Source organism: Halyomorpha halys, unplaced genomic scaffold, assembly GCF_000696795.3.
Source record: "Halyomorpha halys isolate HHAL.00 unplaced genomic scaffold, Hhal_1.1 Scaffold49.1, whole genome shotgun sequence".
In the NCBI taxonomy this organism is placed as follows: Eukaryota; Metazoa; Arthropoda; class Insecta; order Hemiptera; family Pentatomidae; genus Halyomorpha; species Halyomorpha halys.
In genome coordinates, this window is record NW_027115511.1 from 347,367 (window position 1) to 359,460 (window position 12,094).

General features: G+C 28.6%; 2 protein-coding genes across 4 annotated transcripts in view; both read left to right on the forward strand.

Moving 5' to 3' along the window:
• Nucleotides 1-11,447, forward strand: part of LOC106690108 (uncharacterized) — a 110,137-nt gene extending 98,690 nt beyond the window's left edge. For all 3 annotated transcript variants that reach the window (XM_014435409.2, XM_067052550.1, XM_014435434.2), the window contains one exon: nt 346-11,447. In XM_014435409.2, the coding sequence (XP_014290895.1) occupies nt 346-1,162 (817 nt within the window). In that variant the 3' untranslated portion in view covers nt 1,163-11,447. The remainder of the gene's footprint in view (nt 1-345) is intronic.
• Nucleotides 1-12,094, forward strand: part of LOC106690125 (uncharacterized) — a gene marked incomplete at its 5' end in the record, with an annotated part of 60,947 nt that overhangs the window by 25,723 nt on the left and 23,130 nt on the right.

The following is a 12,094-nucleotide window of genomic DNA, read 5'->3' on the forward strand; positions in this document are numbered from 1 at the left end:
CATAGTGTCATTCAGTACACTAGTAATCCATAGTGCCATCCTGTACACTAGTAATCCATAGTGTCATTCAGTACACTAGTAATCCATAGTGCCATTCAGTACACTAGTAATCCATAGTGTCATTCAGTACGTTAGGCTGCGGTAGCTGATAAGTCAGCTAATTAGCGGGTTGTTGAATCTAAAACGATAGGGATCATTAAGTACTAAGTTCTTCTTCTTTATATCATTTTCCTTCTTTCTAATCCAGTTTATTGTAGTAATTTCCTCTATGTAGATACTAACTCGTATTGCATGTAGAGTACTAAAGTATTTTAGAAACACTTGTTGATAGTTGTGCTGTTTCAGGATGCACGCAATGGGCCTACATTCCGCCTTGGCGATCAAGCGCCAGCGGCGACGAAGAGAAGAACAGAGGAAGGCGCGAGAAAGGAGGTTCAGCTCCCAGTCGACCGAGTCCGGGCTGGGCGAGTCCAGGTCCTCTTGCGCCAGTCCGAGAAACAGCATGGGTAGCCTGGAGCGCAAGAAGCACAGGCACTACCGTTCTGTGCGCCCCGCGCAGAGCGAAAAGATAGTGACCAGCGTCGGCATGCTCCACATCGGCGTCATCTTCCTCGTCCTGGGTCTCTTCCTCATGGGTTCGGGCTTCATTCCTGACGACTTCGACGACTGGTCCAAGAGCTTCACCTGGTTCAACGAGCTGATCCTATCAGGGCTGGCCTCCCTCCTCGTCGGTATTTTCCTCATCATCCTCAACAAGGTGATAACGAGCAAGGAGGAGAAAGACCTGGCGGAGTACGTGTCGAGGCAGCTTACCAGGTCGCGTTCTGGTCACCGGCTGGTCCGTGACGTGGAGACGGGCAACCTGATGACCAAGCAGGCTGGGAAGCTGAGGAGCGAGGAGCGGATGAACATCCTCGAGTCGGAAATCAACGGCGAAATCACGCCCGTCCACTTCTCGCCCACCTTGAAGTCCCCTCCAGCCCTGTCCGTGTCCACTCCGAGGTCGGACCTGGAGAGGATCCTGGAAGAGGAACTATCTGATAAAGGAGACGACAGGTTCCATAGGGAGCATGCCAACAGCTTCACGACGCAGCCGCAAGAACTGTCCAGGGAGTTGATCACAACACGTTATTACAACAATTTGGACATCAATGAGAAGTGAGCTGAATCGATTCGCTCATAATTGTCCTGCGTAAAATCGACTTTCATAAAAATATATTTCAGCTGTTTATTGACTCAGCTGTGATTGCTATATTTGTAACTGGCTTGGGCTAACATTCATGCTAATAACATTAACATATAATTAATTTATCAATGGTCATTTTCTTGGCAAGAAGGAACAGAAGGAGAAAATCAATGAAAGGTGTTTAAAATAAAGCATAACTTAATATTTTTTATTTTGGTATATTCACCTCAAAATTACAGTCAACTTCCCACCAAATTACAGTCAACTTCCCACCAACTTTTTATAATCCAAAATATATTTAAACTGATGGACAGTGGACAGCATTGTATAGTATTTCAATGTAAAATAATAAACACAGTCAAGAACAAAATATAATAAAAAACAAAAATTTAATTCCTTCAGTTCGAGAATATATTTTATATTGAAAATATTTGTCTGAGACTAGTTTAAAAAAAACTTCTTTTGATCAATTATCTGAACTCTTTTTTTTTTATATATAAGGAGAAGATGGTTAGGGGTGCAGTCAGAATATAACACAAATAAGTTATTTCAACATATTTGGGTTATTTGCTGACCGCATCCCTAACCATCTTCTCCTCATATATATTATCCACACTCAACTATCTTTTTATCGTCATCTTTATTTTTTTATATCCAGCATTTAGTTTCTTTAACCTTTAAACACACAGCCTTATTTGATCATTAACAAAATAGCATAATTTAATAGTAAACACAATGTGGGGAGAAAATTATATAATCTCAAACCAATCGACAGTTGGTGCTACGTCACAATTGTGTGATGTAAAGTGCCACTGTGGCACTAAATTGGCTTTAATGTGACAATATAACTGCAGCCACATGCACTTACTACGATCACATCGAACATAGTGAGGCAGTACTGTGATGACAGTAAATGCTGTCATGACAGTATCTATTTCACAGTTTAATCCATAGTAGTGAACATGGGCCAATTAACCCCAAAGCTTTTTAGTTTGTTTCTAAAAATAAATATTAAACTAAAATTTATTGGAAGTGCAATTTTAAATCAACATCTGTTCAGTAATTTTCCATCTAGTAATATTTTTAAATAAAATTATTTAAAAAAAATTAATCATTAATTTTAAAAATAAAATTATGAAAAAATTACTAACCGTTCCAGACTTTGCTAATTTCTATATCTATTAAACATTAATAATTTAACTAACAATACACCATAGAAATTAGTTTTTCTGAACTCAAGGTAAAATTATTAATGAAAAATGATGTAAGAATAAATATTAATTTCCCTCATGCATTAAGATGTTTTGATAATAATGATGTAATAATACTATTTATGTTTAAATTGAGAGTAAATTAGGCTGTCTGTATGTTTAAAGTTCAATTCTTGCAAATGGCCTTGTGGGTAAACCCATTATTTTAATGGAAACAGAATAATAATGTAAAATACCCAGTATAGTTGACCCACAGACTAAAAACCACTATAAAAACACACAAACAAAAAATATTTGCCTAGTTGTTTTTCCTTATATTTAATCCTACTATTTTACTATTTACAATTGAAATACTATAGATACCTTCATTGATTTCATAACCCTTCTTCTAAAAAAACCAAGCATTATTGCAAACCTGCAAAAATTAATTGAGCATTTATAATAATAAGTCATGCTCTCAAGTTCTGTCTTATCAATGTAATGCCATACCACAGTTGGTACTACACTAGTCAAGCATTCAAAAATGTTTTCCTTGGTAACTTTAGTTACTTCAATCGTTAAAATGGAGCATTCTTTTTTTATGTTTTCCTTTTCTTTGCAACTGAAAAATAGAATAAAGTGATTGTTTTTAGAAAACTTAATTGTTTTAGAAGATCATGATATTATTTGATAATTTTTAATCTTTCTTCCATTTAGATCAAACAGATTAGCTTGAAGACAAATATAACTAAATGATTTTATTACCATCTAGAATCTATAGATAAAAGGAATTTTGTGACATCTTGACCAAAGTTAGGTACAAACATTATTTCTATTTGCTCACTAAAATTATAAATTTTGGAGCTTATTTAATAATAATGAGATAACAATTGTAGGACCAGCTGCGAGGAGTTAACTCCACCTTCACCTGCTTAATTTGTCAAACAAATGTTAGAGATCGCTCTAAAATTAAAAGGACAGTTAAGGTCATTTTTAACTTTTCCCACTCAGCCGAAGTTGGTAATAAGTTTTTGTGGAGAGCTACCTAATTCTAACATCAAAATTCTGCAAACACTAAATTTCCTGAAGCTTAAAAAAAGTGAAAAAGTTTTAAAAAATTAATAAATAAAAACATTTGTTATATTTGAAGGGAGATTATTAACCACATGGAACAGGGTCCGTCTTGCACTAATTGAAGGAGTTTTTTGTCAGTCCTCAAATAATCATAAATTCAAAATCACTGAAATTGAAACTTCCTCCTTGTAGCTGACCCAACAGCCATTAAACTTTTTGTTGACTCACCTTCTCATAGGAAAATCATGAACAACTTAATCACTTGACTCTACAATTCAAATCTCAAAACAACCTAAATATTTATTATAAGACTAAAATGAACCTCTCATTATATTAAAGTATAATTTTATTTTATTTATAAGACTTTATTTAATTAATTTCATTATAACACTTTTTACTAAAGAGTATACACATGAATTAAAGGTACAGTGATAAAAAAAAAAGTATTCGTACACCATTTATTTTTTAATTTAATAAACTTTATTTTCGTCTAACACTATTATAGTGTTTACTGTGCAACTCTCTTTGAAAAATAAATATTTACATGAAACAAACAAGACATAAATTACAAATATAATTATATATTTTAAAAAAACATGTTTTTCTGGAGCCAGAAAAGTATTCATACAGTTAAATATTATTACAATATTATCAAAAAATTGTAAATAACTAATACATATGTACATAACTTAATATTTTGTGTGAATTCCCTTGGCATTTACTATAGCCTGACATGTTCTAGGCATTGACTCCACCAGGTTTTGAGTCACCTCCTTTCCGATTTCATTCCATGCTGTCTTCAACTTCACTATTAGTTCTTGTCTATTTGAATATTTAGAAGTCCGAACTTTTTTTTTCAATAAGCCCATAAATTCTCAATGGGGTTCAGATCAGGGGACTGAGGAGGTATAGGGAATAACCTAGGGTCATTGTACAATAACCATTCACTTGTTTTTCTTGCAGTGTGTTATGGATCGTTAAGTTGTTGAAATAAATAAGTTTGTTCAATCCCTAATTTTGCAAAACTTTTATTTAAATTGCAACGCAATACGAGTATGTCTATATAAATGTCTGCTGTCACAATACCATTGATTATGTAGTTTTTCAGCACTGGACTGGTCATGCACCTCCAAACCAAGACAGAACCGCCTTACGCTTAACTATGGGAAGAATGTTCTTTTAGTACAAGAGCCGGGAAGAAAAAAAGGCAGTTATCTCACCCCAATTTTTGATTACTTTAATGAAAACTAGGTATAATTAATAGTCAAAACTGATGAGTCTGCCAAGTATAGGTAGGGGGAATAAATGGCGGCTGTTTCAAAACCTTAAAAAAACATTAATTTTACATTCGGAGCTCTACATCTTAAAAACTGCCAACAACACTAGAAAATCTAAGAGAACATTATTTAAAGAAGAGTAAATTTGCTGAAATATTAGCCCTAAAAGAGCTATTTACGTCCAATATTTCTCAAGATATAGCTTTTTAAAAAGCAAAATTTCTTAAAAGTCTACTGAAAGAGTAGTGGTTAGTTAATTTATTTTCAGAAATCTATATCTCAGGAACTATCTGACATACAGATGTCTATTAGCACTCAAATTAAAGCTAGCTGAATGGACTATACAGAAGTTTATGACCTTTACCTTCGTAGGTATAGTAGTTTTCATAATATTTGCTAAAATAAATTGATTTATAGTTGTTCAGACAATAAGTTTGATTTATGAAAAACTTTATTTCACAAACCATTGGACGTACAGATGTCTGCCAGAGCTCAAATTAAAGCTAGTTAAATTTACTACAAAATAGTTAATCATGTTTATCTTTGTAGGAGTAGTATTTTTTTATGATATTTGACAAAATAAACTCACAAAACGCTAATTTCTAGTTGCTTGATTAAAATGTTGGATTTTTGAAAAAATATATCTCTAGATCCATAACACGCAAAAATGTCTGCCAACATTCAAAATAAAGGAAATTTAACTTACTATAAAGTAGTTTATGATGCTTATCTTCATAGGGGTAGTAGTTTTTATGATATTCACATATGAATATAAATTTGGCAAATGAAAATTTGTCCGAAGAACTATAAATCAATTTTATTTTAGAAATTTTCGTGAAAACTATTACTCCTACGAAGATAAACATCATAAACTACTTTATAGCTCATTAAACTATCTTTAATTTGAGTGCCAATAGACATCTGTACGTAAAATTGTTTTTGAGATATAAATTTCTCAAAATAAATTCACTAACTACTTATCTTTCAGTACGTCCCATACAACATTTTTATGAAATGTTGCTTTTTAAAAAGCTATATCTCGAAAACTATTTAGTGTAAATAACTCTATTAGGGCTCATATTTCAGCAAATTTACTCTTCTTTAAATGACGTTCTCTTAGGTTTTCTTGTGTTGTTCCTACTTTTTAAGATATAGAGCTCCAAACAAAAAATTAAATTTTTTTTATCGCTTTGAAACTGCTGCCATTTTTTATTCATCTTGGCAGATTCATCAATTTTAACTAGTAATTATACATACCTTTCATTAAAATAATCAAAAATTGGGGTGAGATAACGGACTTTTTTATCCTCTTGGGCTTTTGTACTATTTGAATCCAGTGCCATTTTGGGTTTCCTCCACACATATCTACTCTTCTTCTGAGAACAAAATATTTTTCCAAAATTCCAAAGACGTTGTTAGCATTTTCTCTTGCGAAATTCAAGCTCTTGAGCCTGTTTCTCTCAGTAATAAATGGCCTCTTCCTGGATGATCTTCCATTGTAGCCTCCCTTATAAACCACATCTCTTACAGTTTGGAATGTAACTGATTTATTTCTAAATGTTCTGCTAATTCCCTAGCACTTATTTTTGGATTTTTTGCAGCTACTCATACAATATTTCTGGCATCCCTAGTAGTTATCATTTTAGGCTGCCCTGAGCGTTTTATATTGTCAGTAGATCCACTTTTAAACTTATTTATTATATATAGTACAGTTGAATGACTTCATTCAACACGTTTACCAATCTCCCTAAAACTGAAACCTTGTTGGAATAAGGAAACAATTCTATTTGTAATGACAGAACTCAACTCACATGTTTAACGACCCATTGTGGGAGCTGCAAAATCTTAACTGACTTGATGTATTAGTAAGGATAGTAAGGATAGTATTAGTATGTATTAGTAAGGACTATCAGTTACCCTTTGAACCTACTAATCCACAATCAGTCCTAGGATTGTTTTGACCTGAGGATTACTTAAAACTTCTCAATATTCACTTGTATGAAAACTTTTTTGGCCCAGAAATAATTGTTTTTTTTAAATATAATAATTAAAATCTTGTTTTTTTCATGAACACAATTATTTTTTAAAAAGAGTTGCACAGTAAAAACTTTAGTATTTTTTAATAAAAATAAAGTATGTTAAACTAAAAAATAAATGGTGTACGAATACATTTTTTGATCACTATGTATTAGAGGACAATATACAAGCACTATAATTTAATTATTATTTCTTTCTTGCTTTAATTTTCATTTCATAGGAGGTTTTGATGCTGACTTCTAAATCAGAAGTCTTAATATTAATTTTCAAAAGATTTTTTCATCTATAAAAAAAATGTAAAACATAAATTACTATTTATTATTTATTAAGATTATAAATAAATTTAATATTTGCTTATTACTTATTAATTTATGTGATCAGTGGATGTTATTTATCCTAAAAATATTTTGTAAACATCTTCCCAATGTTGCCATCCATATAAGAACGCTTTTTACATATCAATTGTACTTATAACTTAGATCCCTAATGGTGAACAAGAAAAACTAAAAAAAAAAAATTTTTTTTTATTAAATTCTAATGTTATAGTATAGTATTTTTGTCTATTAAGCAAATTAAGCCTTTGAGAAAGTCCTCAGATGAATTTAAACTGTAATATTCCAATTATTAATATAAATAAATTATTTATAGAATAGCATAGATAGAGATCAAATTTACAAAACATATTAAAAAAATATTCTCATTTTCATGTAGAAAGCACTTGTTCCGTACTATGAATCTTTATGAAAAAGACCTTCACTTAACACTGTTATGATAATGTATATTTCTTATCATCAATATTTTCAATTTTCTATTAAAATTTGTGTGAATGTTGTAAGAAAGACTGTTTTTATGATTTAGGGTCCAATGATAAATTTAAAAAATAATAAGTAAATAAAACGGCGTATTAAGTCAATATACTAGTCAAATTTTATTCCATAAAAAAACGAACCTCTTATGATTATACTTTAAAATTTTCATTTAAACAAAAAGTTAAAAAAAGAAATGATAAAATCAAATAGAACATTATTACAAATGATTTTCACAATTCCTTACCTAATTTTAGATAAATATAAATTTTTAAATAGGTTGAGTCAAACGAATAAATTTTCTGGGCAAACATTTCAAAATCAAATTATTGATTAACATTACATTCATTGTTCTACTTTCATTATTATTTTTAATACTAGCTTTTATTCACTAATCAAAGTTTCATGTTATAACATAATTAAACTAGCAATCGTTTATTTTAAAACTACAATTTTCTTTTAGCTAATTAAAATGAAATAATTTTTCAATCCCAACATGTTTTGTTTTTTTAGTTAATTGAACAGTATAATACTTTGCTATATATTGAACAGTATAATACTCTGTTATTTATAAATCTTATATCATCCAACTTTTTTGATAAGAAAAAACACAAAATGCAAAAGGAATTAAATTAGATCATAATATTGGTATATTTTGTCATAATTATTTCTGTCCAACACTATATATTTATCTGTGTAATTATCGTACATTTTTAGGATTAGTAAAAATCTTTAAAAATATTCTCCCAAAACAAACTCCAACTAAATACTTTAACAAATAATATTTATCAATTCTAAATATTACTTATTTAATTTTATTTATTTTATATTGCATTTATTATAGCACAAATTTATACGTGAATCATCTTTACAAGTGATAGACTTTTTTGTTTTATTTTTTCCAAACGTACTCTAATATTAATGACTGTGTAGGATTGTAGAATTTCGATGAATAAAGTTTGAATTTATCTAATTACTACTATCACATCAATAAATTTACTATAATATCATTAACCATAACTAATATGCATTGATTTAAAAATATGTAGTATTAATGAAACTGAAACTAAAAATAAGTCTACGGGAATAAGGGCATTTCAAAATATTAAAATACCCATGTTAGTTATACTTTGCATGATATCATCATAGATTAAAGTCTTTAGAAACATCTGTTTCTATCATTCAGAGCTAGTCTAGAACAGAAATTATTTAAGACATAATAAAGAAACAATTGGGAATTGGTGATTTAGAATTAATTATATGACCAAATTAGCTTTATTTTTTTTTAAACAATACAGAAGCTCAATTTTTAATCCAGCAGTTAACCGACTAAAAAGTCCAGCTACATATCTTCAAATATTTACCTGCTTTTCTAAAAACATTTTGATAGTTTCTATTCCACTAAAGTATTATATGAATATTTTGATTTCAATGATTAGTTTTATATTTTATATTTAATATGGAAAGTGTTTGTGTACCAAATTACAATCATTTAAGGGCTGAAAATTTCTTTAATTTTTCTTGTTATAATAGTAATTATATTCTCATACTTGTATGAAAAGTGGAAACTTTAGAAGTAAAGTTGAAATATGCAAATTTATTAATCATAGTCTAATGAGCTTCAGACATAGAATAAAATGCTGTACATAATGTTACATATATATATATAAATACATTATAATTCATAGAGTATATAAAATAAAAATATCTATATTTGTCATTTCATAAATATTGCCTATTAATATTGACATAATAGTTATATTCTTTTCCTAGGAGTACTTAAATTTTATTAAATGCCTTTTTATAATAATGCTGCACAATCAGATTTTGCAATGTGTTTCAGTAATATTAACAAATATGTATACACTAAGGCTCAAACAGATATAGCTAAGTTAATTCGAATAAATACTTTAATTTTGCATTTTTTTTTTTGTTATAATAGCTCAGAGTACAAAGAGCTCCAAAGATGTAGAAACCAAAATGAAATGGAAACTATAGAAGCTCCTGAGCCATGTTTGTAAAAATATATGTATACACACAATTATTTTGTATATATATATGTTGCTTTAATAGTTTGTAATAAAAATTGTAAATGAAAATATGACACAAAATTATTGCTTTTTATCATGGTAAATTTTGATACAACTTGAAACCTCTTCTTTACCAAAGGGGCCCTAAACTTTCAAACTAGTCATTTTAAATTGAGCAGAACTCAAAATGATCATTCAAAACAGAACTCCCAACCTAAAAATATTTTTCAAACTAATTTTAAAAGTTGTTCAAAATTTTCAGTCTTTTTGTTTAATTTAATATTAACATGTATTTTTCAATTAAAGCACAAAAAATTTGTATCTTAATTAATTCAGTGTAATTAATAATTTTTTTAAATTATTATTATTCTATAGATAATCAAATTTTAACAAATGAAAACAATAAATAAACTCAATCTCTTGATCTAATACCTAGGGAATGGTTACTATTTATACCAATATTGGTTTTTAAAACTTTAATTGTGTTAGAAAAAAATGATTTTTTTGAAGATATTCTCAAGCAGTTTTAGATTTTCTGGAATAAAAATATTAATTCTTTTAGAAAAAAAATTGTAGATCACGAACCTGGACATTGGTTTTACTTTTAGTATGGTCTCTCAAAAAAAAAAATAAAAAAATAAAAAAAATAAAAAAATAAATAAAATTTATCTAGTGAGAATATAGCTTTAAAGCTGCCTTTTTGAGTGTCGTTGAAAACAATTTTAGCCAATTTAAAATATTCTGTGATTATCCTTTTTAGGCACATTAATTTTTCATTATTCGATCATTGTAAGTTATTTGAGTAAAATTTTGATGCCTAATAAAATATAAAATTTAGGAGATTGTTACCTGTAAATTACAAACTCTACTGATTAACAGTTGATGAGAAGGATTGATACAAATGCCTAGTAAGTATAAAACGATAAATAATAGTTAATAATTCTTTCAAAAACAGTATGCTCATATATATTTTATATACATTTAATTTAATTTTTTTTTTTAAATATTTAATTTTCTAGTCAGTTATAAGTCATGAATAACTATCATGAAATATATTATTATCTATATAATGTGGACAATCCTACTTGATGCGGCACTAACAAAAATATTATATTATTTTTATGGTTGTTTCTATCTTTAGATTCCATCAAATTTTCATCAATTATAAGCAGTTATTACAAATATAACTTATATGATAAATAGTTTCTAATTTATTTATATATTTATTCAATGCTCAGACATTTAATATAAACAAGCACAAATTTAAAATTTTACTAGTAACAATTCACAAAATATTTATTACAAACACTTAAAATTTTAAATTTATATATATGCTTAAAGATTTTTATAAGTATATTATTGATTAAAGAATTTTTTTATGAATACTATTGTTTGTTATATTGTTTTATATTTAATGTCAATTACAAAAAGGAAAATGAAAAAAAAAAATGTTATGTGATACCATAATGCTTCATGCTGTATTTGCTTAACCATTAAAAAGACTGACTTAACCTATTATTTCACTAAATCATACTTTTTGAAACTAGCTATATGAAAAGTATTTGAATGATTGGTGTTTTCACATCAGACGGTCGCCAGATGGTGATAGAAATGTAACAGGCGTCTCCTGGTATTTGTAATATTTCTTTAATTAGAGTTTATTCACATCAGGTTTCTTCTAAACTTTATGTATTTATTTATAAAACTTGAAAAAATTTATCATCTATTTCTTTGTTAATTTTTGTATTTAACAATATTCCACTTAAAAATATAGTTTTTGCACAAGTTTAGTTTAGTTTTGTACAGTTTTATATATGCTTTCAAATCTATGAAATAAATCCTATATTTAAAAAGTATTGTTTTTCTTATTGAATCCTGTTTTTGTAACCTCATAATCCATTTAGCAAGAAATTGAAAAAGAATAAATAAAATATAAGGGAGAAATTTAGGTTTTGTTGCCAATAAATATTTTTGTGTTGTCAAAATAAAATTTCTTATAAAATCTTATGACAGGTAAATATAGGTTAATGGTAATATCCTTGTTCAATATGCCATGTCACAGTGGTCATCATTATTTACAAACCCAGGCATATTATCCACACACACTTGGAAACATTTGATAGTATTTTCTTTTGGAGAAGGCAAATTCTAAAGTTTTATTATTTTACTAAACAAAAACTAACATGGAAATGGTATACCCTACTACAAGTGATGGCATACCGTACTATAGAAGATGGCAAAAATTTACTCTCCTTCAAAAGCAAAAGTGAAGCCAAGTGACCACGCCCCTGGAATTTTGGTTTACGGTGAGTTTAATAGGAATGTCCACCATTGTATTCTAAACTTACTGAAGGCAGCTAGTGATTGGCTCGTTCTCCCCTGCCACATCCCTATTATGAAATCTATCTTTTTGGCATCATTTTTCCTGATGGCTTATCCCCCTATTATACATTTATATACATACATACATATATATATACATATAGTATATATA